The sequence below is a fragment of the Odocoileus virginianus genome, chromosome 21 (genome assembly GCF_023699985.2).
Source record: "Odocoileus virginianus isolate 20LAN1187 ecotype Illinois chromosome 21, Ovbor_1.2, whole genome shotgun sequence".
In the NCBI taxonomy this organism is placed as follows: domain Eukaryota; kingdom Metazoa; phylum Chordata; class Mammalia; order Artiodactyla; family Cervidae; genus Odocoileus; species Odocoileus virginianus.
Window position 1 is genome coordinate 22,988,924 of NC_069694.1, and position 18,974 is coordinate 23,007,897.

Here is an 18,974-nt window from a genome sequence, read left to right on the forward strand (position 1 = left end):
GGGGGCACAGGCTTTGAGGAGGCCAAGAAGGTCAAGTGCCCACAGGTCCCTGGAGTCTTGCTGCCCCTGGAACTTGCAGTCAAGCTGCGCAGTCTCTGCACTCTGGTTATTCCAGGAAAGGAGCTGATCGAAGTGGATGCCCTCTTCTCCTTTGCCAAAGAATAAGACACCAATTCCATTGTCACCTAAAGAGTAAAATAATGAAGGACAAGCTCCCTAGATGATGAAAAAGCCTTGGTTTTTAACAAATACTTGTTGAGGGCTTAATTTATGCAGCGTGCCAGGGGAGCTGGAGGAGAGGAAGGCACCAACATCTGCTCCCTGGGCGGGGCTGTCCCTTCGGTTCTGTGTCTCCTGCCTCTGTAGGCTGATCGGTGGGAAGGCTCCCCAAATACCACCACCCACAGACCACTTTGAACAGATCACCAAGAAGCTCTGTGCAGTTTCTGAAATCTCACACCATGCCTGAGAGCTGAAGATGCTACTGCGTAGCCTTCTTACCCTTTCTGCCCACAGGCTGGGTACCCATTAGCTTGATGCGGTCCCGCTGAGCTGTGCTGGGCTTCCTTTCCCAGATCACATCTGCTGAAGGGAAACGAAAAGAGTGGGGAGGTCTGGTCAGTGCAGGCTGCACGTGCTGAGAGTTTCTGCAATATCTGCTGTCTGTAAATGATTTAAAATAACTCGATTTGGCTGAAGATGATTTCTGGAGAAAATCATGTGATCCTCTCCAACATCTAAACATATCTCAGAAAAAGAGAATCTAGGTAGTGGGTGGAGGGACTGCAAACCTAAATGCCTAGAGAGTGTGTGTTCCTTGACATAAAGAGGGAGAATTTAGCTCAGGATTATTCAAAGAGGAATGCCAGAGAATCTAAACTTAATCTTTGACATTCTGGTTTGTGTTGGCCTATTTTCATCCTAGTTGTCGTATGGCAGGAGGGAGCCTTTTGTCCGCCTCTGTTGGCTAAGTTTTGTTTGAAGCAACATTTTAAATGGAACCTCTGTTCCTGTGCTTCCTTGTGAAGTGATTGCCACATATGGGGAAATTAAGAATATCATTTCTGCAGCAGTCCTTGTGTTCTTATCACCAAGCCAAAAAAAACTCTTGTTAAATGGGTATGAGATGACATAAGGAGAGATAAGATTAGCCTTCTGGGCTAATGTCTCAACTCTTAGTTCCTGTTTGTTTCTCTTTGCCTTTATAATTTTGTTTACTGAACTATAAAATTTCTTATAATTTCATAATTACAAATAAATATGCTTCTTGGGAGGAAAACAGTACTATCAGTGAAATTAAAAGTAAATATATTAGACGTATCAGGGCAAACAAATGTTAGTGAAAGCAGTTCCTTTAATTAAATATAATTATGTATGTAAATATGTGGTAGATGTGTGTATAAAACAAGACTGATTTGTTTTTAATAAGAACCAGGACTACAAAATTACAAAGGCTTCATGCAGCTTGAAGTTTCAAGTATATTTTGACCTCTCAAAATTTTATCATCCTGATCTACATCTCTGTTAATCTTATTTGTGTTTCAATGATATTTTCCTTGGCTTTAAACCTAGGACTTTAAAACTGGGGCTTCCCTCGTGGCTCAGGTGGTGAAGAATCTGCCTATAATTCAGGAGACCAGGGTTTTATCCCTGGGTTAGGAAGATCCCCTGGAGAAGGAAATGGAAACCCACTCCAGTATTCTTGTCTGGAGAATCCCATACACAGAGAAGCCTGGTGGGCTACAGCCCATGGGGTCACAAAGAGTCGAGCATGGCTGAGTAACTAACACTTTCACTTTTACTTCCAGGCTTTGAAACTAGCTGTTAAGCTCAGGTGAACTTATCAAATACAATCAGTTCAGAAACTTAGTGCAGCAGAACCTCAGTACAAAACCGAAGGGAGAAAGGCTTGGATGAAGCAAGCATGTGTCTTAGAAAACAGAGCTTCAGTTCTCATCCCCAAATAGTGTCAGAAAATCTACCTAATCATTTCTAATGAGCCATGGGCAGCCGGCCTTGCATTACCTTGTGGCATGCCCGTAAGAGTTTTTAGAGTGGATCGATACAAACCCCAGGCAAATGAGAAGAAATCACAGTGTGGATATTAATTCATCTTTTTTTCAAAATATTCCTCAGATGAGTCTGCTCCCCAAGAAATACAGATTTGCATTTAGCCCTGAAGATAATCTGATCTTTTCTACCTTCTGATGATGGTTCTAGTGATTATTCCCTCATCTGAGAGGTAAATGAAAATACAGGAAGCACAGTGGAATTTGTGGCTAGCTTCCTTCTTCCTTCCTTCCTTTCCTTTTCTTCTTTATTTTATTTTGGTATATTATAGTCACTTGGCCTATTGGGGTACAGATGGGGTGCACTGATCTGCCCTGATAGGTAACATAAACATTTATGCTGTCATCTAATCTCACACTACTGCGAGCATGATTGTACTTTGGGAGACAATCCTTTGTGTTTCTCTTGAGGAACAGAGATCTGATTTTCCTGCTGCTAAGCATTTGGCCCAGTTGTGTTCAGAACTTTTATGATTGTCCATCAGGTTTCAGTGTTAGAAAGAAGAAAATAAGGGCAAGGATATAAGATACATCCTGGGCCAAAGCCTGGAGGAAGGGATTAACAGAGAGTGCATTTGAGTTATCAGAGTCCTGAAAAGTGGTCTGAATGTATCAGGTGAACTAAGAGAGGTATGGGGGGCATTGCTCCTGAGTTCAAGATCAGATTCACCTTCTGAACTTCACCCAGAGTCTTTGTCTTTCATCTATCTGGGCTTATGAGTGAGAACCTTTATTGTGTGCATCTTAACCAACTGGGCAGCCATCTCAGAAGAGAGTGGCCATCAATAATTGCTTAGAGAGGACAGTCTGCAGGGTCCACCAGACAACAGGAAGACCAAAGAGGACCTGAAACTTAGCGAGTGGTGGTGCTAGTGGTAGAGAACACACTTGCCAGTGCAAGAGCCATAAAAGACGTGGGTTCGATCCCTGGGTCGGGAAGATCCCCTTGAGGAGGGCATGGCAACCCACTCCAGTAGTCTTTCTGGGAGAATCCCCTGGACAGAAGAGCCTGGTGGGCTACAGTCAAGAGTTGAACATGACTGAAGGGACTTAGCACACAGCACAGAGAGAGTTACCTACACTTACAGGCTGACCTGAGCATCTTGGTGAGGGCACTGGGGTTTTAACATCTCCGTGAGTGCTGCTTTCTCCTCCCTGAATAGCTTCAGAGGCCAGCACTGCACAACCCCCCTCCCCTGCTACACCCACAGGCAGAAGGCAGATCAGTCTCACAAATGCTTCAGGGAAGCTTCCAAAGCCTGGAAGCAGTGAAATGTTCTTGACTGTGCACTGTGCCCTGAGGTGTAGCAGAAAAGATAACCGAGAACCAACAATGCATCATTTATCCTTTTATTCAGCAGATTTTTTTTTTTTTTTTCAAATTGAGTATATACTTTGTGTTAGGCACTGAGGCTGGCACCAAATATACTTTTCCAAAAACCAAATGTGATTACAGTAATTGCAGTCCTCTTGGAGACTACAATTGTGTGCATGTTGGGAGACAGTCACTAAACAAATGCACATAAATTATTTATAATTTGTGATAAATCCTAAGTAAGAAAGGAGCAAAGTACTTTGCGAGAGGGAGCAAGAAATGAGGCAAAGAAAGGGTGCATTGGCCTAACTTTACTCTGTGCCATGAAGAACTCTGCACCTTTTCCTCTTAGACTGCTCACATCATGCTTTTTGACTCTCTTATAATTTTGTGCACTGCTGTTCATTATCAGAAAATGACCTTATTTTATACTCATTTCTAACAATCTAAAACCATTGCATTTGGGTTAGTTACCAAAAACAATGATTATGTTTTACATTGACCATCTGCTTAGTTATTGATCCATGATGATGTGCCTATTAGTTCAGTTTCTATTAATTAAAAACAATAATGATCTCATGTTCACCTTGCATCCCAAACTGTCTCATTAACATTTGTTCTTTTGATGGTACTTACGGTTAGGCCCCCTAGGCTTTTAATTCATTGGACAGATGGATCATTCTATATTGTTCTAAGATCTAACTTGTAAAAATATGCAAATTACTGGGGTCTTTTCCACACACCATCACATTTAAATCTCACTTCACTGCAGAGAAGACTTGCTACTCCCATCTTAGAGATGAGAAAACTCATACAAATTTAACTGGTGAATGTAAACACCAACTCATCTCACTCTGGGCCTGGTTACAGTTTCCCTATGGAAACCCAGATGTTGGTCCAGTTTTCTCTGCTACCCCTGTGGATTTCTTTTCAGATGCAGCATAATCTTTCATACTTTGATTATTCTTGCCCTGATATGTTTTATTAATGATCTTTAGACTGTTCTTTTGGGGCTCATTTTTATTTATCCTCCTTAGCTGATAGTCCCAGATTATCAACTGCCCAGAGGAGCCAGTAGCATTGGTAAGATGTTTTATATCTCTTTTCAAATTTATTTTCCATTGTAGGATAATTTTTTTATGATGTTCTGTTGGTTTCTGCCATACAACAAGTTGAATCAGCTGTGTGCACATGTGTGCTAAGTCACTGCAGTCCTGTCCAACTCTGTGTAACACTGTGGACTGCAGCCTGCCAGGCTCCTCTGTCTAAGGGATTCTCCAGGCAAGAATACTGGAGTGGGTTGCTGTGCGCCCTCTTCCTGGGGATCTTCCAAACTCATGTCTAACCTGCTTTGGCAGATGGGTTCTTTATCACCAGTGCCACCTGGGAAGCCCTTAATCAGCCATGAGTATACATGTATCCCCTTTCTCTTGAGTTTTATTTCTCTTTATTACTCTTTACAGAGTATTCTTCTGTAAAATGGGCATTTGGTACTACCTTCCTCATATACCCTTCATCTGCTAAGCTTCCTTTCAGGGGCTTCCCTATTGGTTCAGATAGTGAAGAATCTACCTGTCACTGCAGGAGATTTGGGTGGGTCTGTGAGTCTGTGTGTGAGGAAGATCCCCTGGAGAAGGGAATACCCACTTCAGCATTCTTGCCTGGAGAATTCCATGGACAGGGGAGCATAGGGGGCTACTGGACATGGGGTCTCAAAGAGTTGGACATGACTGAGTGACTAACACTTTCCTTATATAGGTATTAAAGAGATAATTTATGGTATATATAATATATAACATATATATATGATGTATATAATATATATACATATATTTTTAAGTGTCTGCCACATGTGTCCAGCAAAGGCTATTTTTTAATCTTTATCTCTTATTTTTAAAAGAAATTAATTTTTCCACCAAACATGGCTTTGCAGTATCTAAACTGTATTAAGAAGTTTGTTATGCAAGAAGGAATACTCCATGTTATGGGTTATCTTTTACTCACTACATACCTTTCACCATTTAGATGCCATCAAAATGCCTAAACCTACAAGCGCAAGAACTGGGTTAAAAGGAGCTGACTCATGGGCTCTCTAGGTCCAAAAAATTTCCAGAGTCCTCTTGCCAGTCCACTTCAAAGTCCTCTTTGGAGGGTTTTCTCAGTCCCTATGTAAATGAACTTGTTCCACTCTGACTAGTTTTAGATTGAGGCTGGCATTGAACTGTTGAACTGGCCCCATTGTCAAATGCTGGTTTCAATAACTGCCGTGGCTTGGAAATCACAAGCAAGAGTCATCGCCCACCATCCATCTAGTCTTCCCTTTTTCAGGAAAAAAAAGGGTAAGACCCCAGTTTTTACTGTTAAGTTGCTCAGTCATGTGCAACATTTGGTGACCCAGGGACTGCAGCACACCAGGCTTCCCATCCTTCACTGTCTTCTGGAGTATGCTCTAATTCATGTGCATTGAGTTGGTGATGCCATCCAACCATCTCATCCTCTGGCACCCCTTTCTCCTCCTGCCTACAACCTTTCCCAGCATGAGGGTCTTTTCCAATGAGATGGGTCTTCACACTAGGTGGCCAAAGTATTGGGGTTTCAGCTTCAACAATCAGTCCTTCCAATGAATATTCAGGGTTGATTTCCTTTAGGATTGACTTGTTTGACCTCCTTGCTGTCCAAGAGACTCTCAAGAGTCTTCTCCAGCACCACAGTTCAAAATCATCAGTTCTTTGGTGCTCAGCCTTCTTTCTGGTCCAACTCTCACATCCATACATGACTATTGGAAAAGCCATAGCTTTGACTATACAGAGCTTTGTCAGCAAAATGATGTCTCTGCTTTTTTAATATGCTGTCTAGATTCATCACAACTTTTCTTCCAAGGAGCAAGCGTCTTTTAATTTTATGGCTGAAGTCCCATCCACAGTAATTTTGGAACCCAAGAAAATAAAGTCTGTAGTCTTTCCATTGTTTTCCCATCGATTTGCCATGAAGTTATGGAATTAGATGGCAGGTTCTTAGTTTTCTGAATGCTAAGTTTTAAGCCAGCTTGTTCTTTCTCTTTTTTCACCTTCATCAAGAGACTCTTTAGTTCCTCTTTGCTTTCTGCCATTAGGGTGGTGTCATCTGCATATCTGAGGTTATTGATATTTCTCCCGGCAGTCTTGACTCCAGCTTGAGCTTCATCCAGTCTGTACCAGTACCTCTTCTTTATCCTCATCCCATCTTCAGTTTGTGACCTCCTTATTACTTATTGCAACATTTCCACAAGTAAAGCCAGAGGATGCTTGGATTGCTGTGATTTAGAAATGCCAGTTAAAATTGTGAACGGAGACAGAGTTGAAACGATGGATTAAAAGGAGATCCTTAGAAGATACCATTGATGCATTCCTGCCCTCTTGTGTCATAGAAGCTCCACAGAGACTCTACAGTGCAGTGAAAAAGCAAGGTCTGTGAATCTGTGATTTCTGACCCTGCATGTTGGCTTTGCCAGTGATCAGACTTGTGATCTGAGATCACCACTCTAACCATGGGTATCCTCATTTATCAAACAGAAGGAAAATCTGCTACTTTGTAGGTAGTCATTAGACATAATAAAAAGTGCCGATTACAGAACTTGACATAATGATAGGTGTTCAAAATGGTAGCTCATTATTACCTGGAAATACCAATCATGCATAACTTTATCCTGAAAAATAAAATGATGTTAATTTTCAAAGAGCAGGCTTAAATATATGAACAAGGAGTTGTTTGTTAACTCTTGTAAAAAGGTTATTAGTGATCTCCTTGGTCCTGAATACAATGGATAAGTTATTTCAGGTTTCGGTGGGCTTGACATCTTGTTATTGCTTGTTACTATAGTCACTACCTCTTTGGGAAATTCTTTTCTTGATTTCCATGGCACAGGGTTGGCCAAAATTGTGATAAATTGCATTTAAAAATGCACTCCAATCCTGTGCCTAGGCTCAGTTCTTCAATGGGGCAAACTAACAGTGGTTGTCTACGTGAGGAATGATGGAGTAGGGTGAGATGGAATTAGAAAATGCTCCTTCCCCCCACTCCACCCCTCCACGTTGTGATTATTTGGGTCTTGTTCAGTTTATTATATGCTCACCTCATAAAGATTTTACTATGTCTTTAGTAATATGCTTTTGTGTGTGTGTGTGATTGTGCATAATCATTGAGACATATTTTTTCCCATTTACCTCAGAATAACACAACCCGATATTTATTAAGAATCTACATTCTTCAATTTTATGCTCCCGTGACCATGTTAAGCCAGAATTTAGCCTTATTTGTATTGTGCAGGATCTTCCAATAGAATCTTGCCTTATTCTGCATAGAGGAGCAGTGTAACTTCATCCATGAATAGTAGCATGAGTTATGGAACCAGATTACCCAAGTCTGAGTGCTGGCTTTAAACCCTTATATATGTGTGCCTTGATTTTCTCATCTGTAAAATGGGTATAATAAGAATATTATCTCATTGGTTTGTTGTGAGAATTAACCTCATTAAATAATCTGAAATGTTTTGTAATTGTTCCCAGTACAGAACAAAATGCTAATAAATGCTAGATATCATTAACACCATTCCAAATATTTTCCCTAGGCAATCTTTTGCACATACAGATGACTTTCATTTATAGATGTTTATCCAACCCAATCCCTTTCTGAAAGTCAAGGCTCACTCCTGCTTCACAGTGGATATATTAATTTAAATGTAGTCCTGTAGACATCTAAAACTCAACACATGCAAATCAAAAGCCATCCTTTCCTTCCCTGAAATATCTTCAGTTTGTGACTTTGAAGTTCAGGTAATGGTACCATCATCCAAACAGCATCTAAACCAAAAACTGTGTCATCATGATGCCTTTGTCACATTTTCTTGGCCTCATGTCCTATCCTCTAAATATCTTTCCAGTGGGTCTTTTCCTCATCCACACTGGCCTCTATTCTAGTTCAGGCCTTTGTACTCTTTTGTCTGGTCACTACAGATAATCTTGCAAATAATCTTCCTACTTTCGGGGAGGCCCAGTCTAATCCTTTCTCTTCATGGCCGCCAGCGTGATGAATACAAAGTCAAAATCTAAACCTATTAATCTCTGGATTGAACCTTTCAGTGGGCTACCAATGTCTCTGATTAAAGTGAACCCACAGTTTGGTTTTAAGAAATTTCCAATTCTGCCAAAGTTACCCGCTCCTGCCATAGAGCTTAGATCTCAGTCCTCCAGCCCAGGGATCTATTTGTAGCCCTCTCTCCCTTAACTTCCCCAACCTCTAGTACTTTGCATATGTGGTCTCCTTTACAAGGAATGTTCCTGTCCTTCCCTCCTCTTCATCTGACTAATGCATCCTTGTCCATTAGGATTTAAATTTGACACTAGTTCTTCTGGGAAAGCTCCTCTAATACCCAAGATTGAGTTAGGGGCTCTTCCCGAACCTTCCCGTAGCACATGAGTCATGCCTGTGGGACACCTGCACTAAAGTGTAGTGGGTCCACTTATTGGCTCTCAGTCAGACTGCTCAGTTTGAATCCTGGCTCTGTCACTAGCTTGATAAGCTTGGATTAGTCATTTAGCCCCTCTGTGCCTCACTGAGATATGAATAGTACCTTCCTAGAGCCAATTGAGATGGTGCTCACGCATTCTTTGCCTCCCGGTACATAGCCTTTTGTCATGTGACTTCATAATTTCCTCCATTAAAGGAGGTATATTCTTCTTTAAGCCCTTGAATCCGGGCTAGCTTTGTGACTTGATATGGCCAATAGGACAGTGGCAAGTGTGTCCCAAGCAGAGACTTTAAAGAGTGCTGTGCACTGGCACCTAAGCCCAGGAGCCCTGCAGCTGTTGCCAAGTGAGGACGTCCAGGCCAGTGTGCTGGTTGGTGAGGCGGACAGGGTCCAGTTATCCCCACAGCTCCAGCCATCTGCATGACATGCGAGATGGGTACATCACTGCTACCCACAGAGGCACTACCTAAGTGGGCAGACCACAGGCTTGTGAGGTAAATGAATGATCGTTATGCTAAGCCACTAAATTTTAGGGAGGTTTCTTTATATGGCAAAACTAACTGATATATACTCTTATGCAGTGGTGAGGATTAAATAAAAAACACTTGCCTGTGCACTTACCAAGTGCATTGTGGGTGCTTTTAACAGGTCATGCTTCTTACTGCTGTTTATACTTATGTATGGATCCATTCTGATATTGTCAGCTTCTTGAAGGCAACGAACTCTACCTTTTCTTCCATCAGATCCTCACTATGTAACACAGTGCCTGGCTTGATACTTGTTGAATGAACAAACATTTTTGAGATTTGGTTGACAGGCTGAGCACCTGCTTTAGATAAAGAAATCATGAGAGATGATGAAATGTGCCTAGTCACTTGTGCATTGTCAGTCTGACCCCTGTATACTATTTTATTGTACCAAACTTTGATTTACTAAGAATGTTGGAGTTGATCATATTAAATTTAATCTACCACCACCATTTCCCCAGTATAATCTTTTGCTGCTTATGCAGTTATGCTAATTTGCCCATTCAAGTATTCTTTTTCCTAAAAGGGGAAAAGATTGCTCCAATAATTTATGAATTTTGTTTTATTAAACTTTGGTAATATGAGAATGAATGGAGGAGAATATTTTGATAGCTATTGTAATCACTGTGAATAAAATTTAGGCACTTGCCAAAAATCAGTAAAGGAAACAATATATAAATGACTTGTCATGTCCGATAACCTTATTCCTCAGTAGTCCACTCACAGTAAGTACCATCTTATCTCTTTATCTCCCATCCTCCATTCTTGCTGTGCCTGAAATTCTCACTTTCACCTTAGTTTGCCTCCATGATTAGAAATGTATCTTTCACTGCATTTCCACAAACACCCCAAATCTGGGAGTATTTATTTTATCAGAATTCACCATCATAACATAGTTAGATTTTCATTCTTTGGTACCATTCGTCCACATCACCCATCTAAAAGTTTCTGGGCTTCTGAAACCCTAATGGCATCAAGACTTTGAAGGTCCCAGCCTTCCTTGTCTTCTCCTTTGTCCATTTGTTGACAGGTTATTAACGAACACCTGGGCTGGAGCATCAACTACTTCATCTACTTTGACAAGTATTACACAGCTCTTTCACTGTTCAATTCTGACAGCTTGTCAAACCTAGTTTTGAGTTATCCACACTCAGAACTGTGGCCATTTTTTTTCTTTTACCTTAATCTGAATAATACAGATTCCTGTTTTCCTCAAAACATTTCTAATTTAAGAAATTTTAATTTTACTAATATATTTTAAAACAAAAAGATCGAGTGAATACAAAGTGTTAATCTATTGAAAAATCTTCAACATATCAAGTTAAATTCCTTATCAGCAATATAATATAGTACTTTGAACCACACACACACATAAAGAAATGCATTTTTCTTCTTTTTAAGGACTTAATCTGATTCAGATATTTGAAGAAAATAATTGATTTGGAATGAAATTCAGCTTTAAGCTAATTGCAACTTTTGATTATGAAGACTACTCTAGAAACAGGCTCATTTAGTTACAGTGAAACCATTTTTGGACAGTTTCATTCAAACTGCTAATAGATAAACTAGCAGATACTCCCCCAAGAACCTGTTTTTAGTCTAAAGGCAGTAAGTGAGCAATTAAAGAAAATACAAGGATAAAAGGTATAAAGTGGTTTGGATTTATTTAACATGTCCTCCAGTTAGAACATACAATTCAAATCTAGAACCTAGAGAGATGGAATTTAGGTAAAATCTTTTCAGCATTAACTTCATTAAAGATATAAATTGTTACAGGGCTTCCAGGTTCAACTGAATTTCTATTCCAAAGCAAATCCCCTAATCACCTTTCCTGCCACATAGAGAATGTCCTCAGTCAGTGAATTTCCTGAAGTTCACAAGTCAGGAGAAATGCAGCTAAGCAATATAATAACTTTACGTTTATAATATGGATTTATCCTGAAGACAGAGTTGCAAAGCAAATCTGAATTTTGCTGCTTAGAGAATTGCAGTTCATTTGGCAGTGCTCCAGCTTATATAAACTTGGCAAGGCTTATAGCACCAAGTGTTGAAAGATGTCAGATGATGAGGTTTGTGTCCTGCCTGTTCCTTGTGAAAATTCAAGTAGGTCACTTTCCATGGGCTCTCGCTTCTTCATCTGCAAAATGGGAATAATAGAATCTGACCTACCTTCACAGTTGTAAAGACTACATCATCTACTGAATATAGAAATCTTACAGGAATGTCAGAATTCAGCCTGCTGCCCTCAAATGTTTACCTTCATTTTTGTCTCATTGGGGCATATTCATATTCCCTTTAATGTGAAGATCTCAAAGTAGGTTATTTTCACCGATTATTATCATCATGAGAGAGATCAAGAATCACAAAGCAATTTGCAGGTGTAGTCAGATGATCAAGGTTGTAGGTATTTGCTGCTTGAAACCTAATGAGGCAATAAACAATTATATCCATCTGAGGAGGGACTGCCAAAAAAATTAAAAAGGGTCATCTCACTTGGGGGGAGATGTGGTAAACTGGTTATGATTATAGCACCAGCTGCCTTTCATGCCCAGCGAGCTCTGGGTGCCTCCGAGGAGGCAGTAAACATAATGTTTTGATGAGCCATGCCTCGTTTTCATCAGCATACCTGGAACCACTTGATGATGTTGTTAAAATGAGGATACTGACTCAGTAGGTCTGGGATGGGGCTCCAATTTCTGGTTTCGAATAAGTTCCCAGATGCTGCAAGTGCCGTGGTTACTTCTACTGTAGAGTAGTGATTTCTCAAAGTGTGGTCTTGGGGTGTGTATTAGTCTGCTCAGGCTGCCGTAACAAAATTCCATAGACTTGTGCAGCTTGAGCAAAACAAATTTATTTTCTCACAGCTCTAGAGACTGGAGGTCCAAGCTCAAGGTTGGAGGAGGTTTTGTTTTCTGGGGGAGGCTCTCTTCCTGGCTTGCAGACAGTTGCTTTGACCTCACATGGCCTTTCCTCTGAGCTGTCTCTCTTTCTGCTTCTCTTTGCAAGGCCATCAGTTCTATCTTAAACTGTGGACTTCAGTTAATAATGATGTATCAGTATTATTGGTTAATTGTAATAAATGTACTGCACTAAAGCAAGATGTTAATAACAGGGAAAACTGGGCAGGGAGAGGGGAGGTGTATGGAAACTATGTACTTTTTGCCCAACTTTTCTGTAAACTGAAAGCTGCTTTAAAGAAATAAAAGTTAATTAAAAACTATTAGATTCCATGACCTTTGCCCCAGACTCAGCGAATCCATCTTGGGGGCTGGAGCACAGGTGTTTTCAAACTAACCCTGTGGGTGATTCCCATGTGTGCTGCAGTTCTAGAACCATCAGTAGAAACAAAGGGCTAGTTTTGCAATAGATAAATGGGGGTCTAAACTCATCTGTACCCCTTCACAGCTGACTGCTCTAGGGCAACTCACCCTCTCTGAATCTGTCTCATTTTAAAATCAGGGTAAAAGTAACTCTATAAAGTGGTTCTTCTGAGTATTAAGTGATATGCTGATGTAAAATTTTTAACCCAGAGCATGCATAATAAGTGCTCACACTTAGTTATAGTCGTGTTGGGCTGTTTGCAAACCCCATCAACTGTAGCCCGCCAGGCTCCTCTGTCTATGGAATTTCCCAGCTAGGAATAGTGGAGTGGGTTGTCATTTCCTTCTTTAGGGGATCTTCCCAACCCAGGGACTGAACCTGTGTCTTCTGCATTGGCAGGAAGTCTTTACCACTGTACCACCTGGGAAGCCCATATAATAAGCACTCAATAAATCTTAAATATGAAGTTCTTCTATTATTGTTTAAATCCTGGTGAGCAAGAGAGAATTGTGCTGAAACATGAGGGGCTTTCAGAAAAGACTAGACAACAAAAATAATAGGCAATAAAAGAACAGGACAATAATAAATGTAATCCTGGATGTTTCTGCAACACTCCAAGATTTATATATAGCTTTCATTTTCATTACCTGACTTGATCCTGACAATGACCTTGCAAAGCAGAAATTCCTCTTTTAACAGATGAGGAGCAGAAGCTTAGAAACAACCAGTGGCTTTCTGAAGGACACAGAGCTAGGAAATGTCAGAGCTCAGAGTTTCTAAATCCTATTCCAAGGTAGTAGTCCAGGGTGGTAATTAAGCTTGAGTTAGACTGGTGGGTTCAAATCCCCAAAATACTGATTAATATTGGTGAAAAACTGGCAAACCAGTTCACCTGAGTTGTAATGTCTTCACTAGTTAAATAGGGATGACAAAAGCACTTACCTCTTAGTGTTTTATTTTTAAGGTAAAATAATGATGATATTTGAGGTTAAAGGCTGGCACATTGTTTACTGTGCACCCATTTTACTGTCTGAACCATTAAATACGGTTCCTTGAAGGGACAAATATATATCCATGTTACACAACAAGTAAGCTAGTTAGTCCAACAATTTGTGGGAATCTTTGTGCTTATGTCTTGGGGGACTGCAGTGGGGAGTGGGGGGCTGGGGGACTGGAATTGCTACAGCTTTTTAGCAGGAGCAGTGGGCTGGCACACACATATGTGGCCTATAAAGCTCTTTATAAGTGTTGGGACATCTGAAGTACCATTAAGATGGTATAAGCAAGGCAGAGCACCTTAGCCCTTTAGTTCCAAATATCAGAAATGACAGTAGGGGTAGCACCAGAAAGACGATTTTTTCCCCTGTGATCTTTGGCAATGACTAAAGGTCCACATAAAGAGAAAGAATTCTGCATAAAGAAGAAATTAATTCCATGGTATCCAAGATCCCAAATAAATATTTTGGAAACAATTTATTGCAGAGTTCCTCAGCACAGTGTCTTCTTAACCTGATTGTGTTGCCTTCTTACAGATTCTAGGGAGCAACAAATAGTAGGATCAAAATAGATACTCAGTGGGTAAAACTTGAGAAGTGGGTTGGCCCAACAAAATATCTGTGTATTTTGCAGATGAAAGAGGAGTTGTATTAATATATTACTTCCTACACTGTGAGAGAAGGTTGAGCAGATTTGTCATGGAAATGACAGTGATGCTTTTTAAAAAATTCATCATAATAAGATGATGATAATGATACTAATAACTATCAGGATAGTGATAGTAGTGAAAGTCTTACTGAACTTTTGCTCTGTGCCAGGAACCTTTCTAAACATTTCATAGATATCCCTTCATTTAATCTTTCTAACAGTTAATTGAGAGAGACAGACACCTTTATTTTCTACATTATAGAGATGAGAAAGCAAGGTTATTAGCCCTTGAATGCATACATTGTAAAAAGCTGGAACTGTGATTCTGATCCAGGCTCCTAGACCAAAATCAACACAGCTGTAGAAGTTAGCTGATAGAAAATGATGGAATTTAGAGCTGGACAGGTGTTAGTGATCATCTATGGAGTAAAAGTTACTAGAGTGGTTTCTGGAAAGAGTTTCTGCAGAATTAGCGATTCCTGTGTGCCAGGCACTACCGTTAAGTCCTTTATTATATCTAGCAACTCCCTTTAATCCTCACAACAGACCAATAAAACATCTCATTGTTACAGCTGATGTAAATAATTTGCACCAGGCCAGGTGTCAAAGTTAGTAAGTAGTAGCCTTGAACCCAGGTAATGATGACGTCAGTATCACTCCCCTTACTCATGAACTGAAAGGAAAATCAGAGGCGTCACAAGAGATCAAGTGAGTCACTTGTGGGATCGGGGTGTGAAAAATATAAAGTGTCATTTGAAACATTCTTGGAGTAAGGGACTAGATTTCAGCTTGTGAAAGTCTCTAAGGGTGGGGTGGGGTTTGCAGCACAGAAAGTGCTGGTAGCTTTGCAGAAGACTAAGAAATGACTTCCACCCAAATCATAGTCCATTGAGAATGGGAAGGAGTTTTATTTCGGTTAGCTCAGGGAACTGGTCAGCTTGACCTTCCTTCTCAAAAGATGCTTCATGTACTTGACTCTTGGGGACACAGAAATCAGCATTTTAATTTTGATTTTCTCAAGTAGTAACCATGGCTACAAGTGGCTTATTGATTAGTTTTTCTCTTCCTGAACATCCCCTGCCTTGGTTTGCTTAAGAGGGCATATGACACCGGGTGATGAACGCCCACGGGGGAGCTGGGCTACCTCCCTGGAGAGCTGCCAGAGAGCCCTCAGATGAAACCTTCCCTGTGAATGCTCGTCTGAAACCCCTCCTCAGGCCCCTCCAATCGCTCTTTCCAAAGTGGCATTCTCATCTCGGCCTTGCCTGCCCGCGCACCTGGGCGTGAAGGGCCCGCCTTGCCCCACACCTAGCCAAGTCGCATGACTGGTTCGAACTTCAATCCGGAAGTTTCCCGTCTAGGAGTTCCAGGACTCTGGCGCTCTGCCCGGTTTTGGAGAAGGCATCTCCTTGCTCTTCCCTTCTGGTGTCCTTCGAACTCATCCTAACTTTGGGCAGCAACCTCAAGTTTAGCCTTCGGAGTTTGAGCCCCTGGGGGATTCGGCAGACGGTTCTGTGCGAAGGCGTGGGGCCCTGGAACCCCTCCGCAGAGCCGGCGCTGCGCGCGGCGAGAAGGGCTTTTGGAGGCACCGGGCAACGCTCGGAATCGCCTCCGGTCTCCTTAAGGTCTGGATGCTCTGTGGTCAGAGCCCCCAGGTCAGCACCACCCCAGTCCAGTGACTTGGCAGCAGGTGGCAGAGGCGGCGAAGGGAGGGGGCGCCTGGCTCTCGGGCTAGCGGTTAGCGGCTGGCGTTTCCAGCCTGTCGCCCCGGGTCCCCGCGCTACCCGCGCGCCCCCGCTGCCCAGCGCCGCGCCGCGCCGCGCCCCCGGCGCCCCCCGCCGGCCTCCGCCCGCACCTGCATCCGCTCCGCGCGCCTTGCCCGCCGCCGCCGCCGACTCTCTCGCTCCCAGCGCGGCGGACGCCCCCGGGCCGAGCAGCGAGGGCGCTCCGGTGCCAGACCCATCGCCAGACGCTTCTGGGCCGGTTGACTCCCGTGTCCCGCTCCTGCGCCCTGCGTCCCCAAAGATGAACGTGAGGAGGGTGGAAAGCATCTCTGCTCAGCTGGAGGAGGCGAGCTCCACAGGCGGTAGGATGCAATAAGCGTTGGAGCGGGCTCCCGCTTCCACTCTGCTTCCCTCACGAGCTGAGACGGGGACCCCTTCCTGGGCTGGGGACGCTTGTTGCCTTTGCTGCATGTGAGATAGTCACCTGGGCGGGACTGGGAAGGGGAGGTGGCAGCGGCGGGAATGGGGGTGCGGAGGAGAGGGGGTGCATGCAAGGTACAGGTCGGGAAAGAGGAGGTGTTTGAAGTGTGTGTGAAACTCGCCAGTGTCAGGGTCCCCTGCGATCCTGTGACTACTTTTGCCTTCTCTGAAAATTTCCCATGTTGTTTATGCATTTGCCAGATGACTTCAGACTGCACACTTCCTTCTCCCAACACCTGGGGATAAATGATCTGAAATAGTATTGATCCTCTCCCTCCACGGTGCCTTTATGCTCCCAAACATTTCTTCATTAAAACTCTATTTTTGTCTCCTGGTAATACACGGGCGGAATGTTTCCCAGGTCAGATTCTTCAGCAGGACCGTATGTCTTATTTTATTGCCAGCTTCAGTTTAGTGTGTTCAGAGAAAATGGTCCTCAGTGACACTTGGAGATAATTTATACACAGTATAGCCTTGGAAAGGTACCTGGCACTCTGTGCAAGGAGCGTGGCTTTCAGAGTATCATGCATTCTGCGAAAGCAGGGACAGGTATCCATAGCAGAATATGGGACCATAGCTCCCTTACCCTCCACCGCATCCCAATAAAGCCTCCTGGGCAGAATTGGTTTGTTTTTAGGTGGCTTTACATGTGTACAAATTTTAGAGGAGTCGTAAATCGAATGGAGGTTATTGTGGGGAACCTGAGAGTGATCGAGAGTGGACCTTTCCCAGATTATATAAAATGAGGGGGTCACACGTGGCCACAGCATGGTTTGGATTTTCAGGATGAAAAAGTTGCATTTCAGGGCTGTAAAGTTGCAAGGAAAGAGGCATGTCCACATTTTAGATGTTTGTACCCAGGGAAATGGAGTCACTTCAACTAGAGTCCATGCCCTAATTTATAGACATTGAGATACGGATATGTTACCTTTCTTCCTTTCCCTCCAGTAGTTCAAGTTACTCTAACTGGGAGGACCCTAGTCTTTTTTGAATGTAAAGTTTTAGAGGAAATACTCTTGGTAGGCTGGAAAAAACCTGACTGTCACCTTTAGAGCCCCCAGTATGACTTAAAATGATGTATAGTTCACATTTCCCTCATGACAATAACTGTCACTCATTGCAAACTAAGTATATCTAGGGTATATCTTAGGACCAACACTCATACTCTTGAAGAGATTGAATTTTTCAGAATGAGAGTTGAAACTATAGTGGGCTGCATAGTTGATTTCATAGGGCCTCTTGTCTTTGCAGTTCCTTCGACTCAGTAGGGTAGGGAGCTGGCTGTTCTTTCGGGAACTTACTCATGGACAAGGCAACTGTAGGTACTCAGAGATAGAGATGGTTGTAAGAACAGAAGTCTGGGGAACTGGGTGGCTTGCATTGTTCAGCTCATCAGCAATAGCAGCTTTTTGGCTGAGCCTAGTCTTTAATTGGCCAGATGGGGATTGAATCAGCTCGCCTCATCTATTCACAGTACCATAGGTGGCCATAATCTCTACTTGTTGGATAAAATGAGAAAGATGAAATCACATCTGAGAAGTATGATGTATTAAAAAAAGACTTTCAGTACCATCTCTAGAATCAGCATGTGTTCATTGTTCATTTGGAGAATAGAAAGCTCCTGATTTATATCTTTCTCAGGTGAGACCAAAAAGGAAGCATTTTCTGGATTGATCTGACATCTGTTTCTTGAATTGTATTCACATGTTTTTAGAGTTAATTGTTTAGAAGAAGGAAAAACTTTGAAAGTTAATTGTTAACTTTATAAGAAGAAAAATGTTTGAAGCACCCTTTTTTGTGTTGTTCTTAGTGTTTCAAGTTTAAATTGAAGAATAATCCCCAGATATGTAGTTGTTTCATAGGGTCACTGTCTTTGCATCAAAGGTCTTTGTATTTTCAGCAAACTTAAACTTTCATACTTTGATTTGGGCTCAAGTGTTGAGTCTTGACTAATCCTGGGACAAGAAAAGACTTTCATATTTAAAGGTTTCAACTCTAAGTTCAGTTCCTTTTAATGGTTTCTTGACCAGAGACATATTAATGTCTTTTGTTACCTGGTTACTGACTGGAGTGTTTCCGTGTTCACTTACGCAACAAATCGCCAGCCACGGGCATTAGTTTCTGTATACAAAAATCCCCTGGTCAGTACTATGTTAAAACAATAGCTCCTGACCTCTTCTTTCCTTTAAAATAAATGGAATATTTGCATTTTCTAACATGACCATGGTGATTTTTTTTTTAATATATGTCTCTTGGATGAAGGTTTATAAAATGAGTTAATCAGGGTTTAAATGACATTTCACTGGAGGATCAGACAGAGAGAAATGGATTAGGGTTAGAGGGAAATCAGGAATTGGAGAAGCGTGTGTATGTGTTGTGTGTCTGTAT

General features: G+C 41.9%; 1 protein-coding gene across 1 annotated transcript in view; it reads left to right on the forward strand.

Annotated features, from left to right (window-relative positions):
* The first annotated feature begins 15,740 nt into the window (after positions 1-15,740).
* Positions 15,741-18,974, forward strand: part of KCNIP4 (potassium voltage-gated channel interacting protein 4) — a 1,244,828-nt gene continuing 1,241,594 nt past the window's right edge. Inside the window, exon 1 of the mRNA XM_070452097.1 lies at positions 15,741-16,468. Within this exon, the coding sequence (XP_070308198.1) occupies positions 16,408-16,468 (61 nt within the window). The 5' untranslated portion in view covers positions 15,741-16,407. The remainder of the gene's footprint in view (positions 16,469-18,974) is intronic.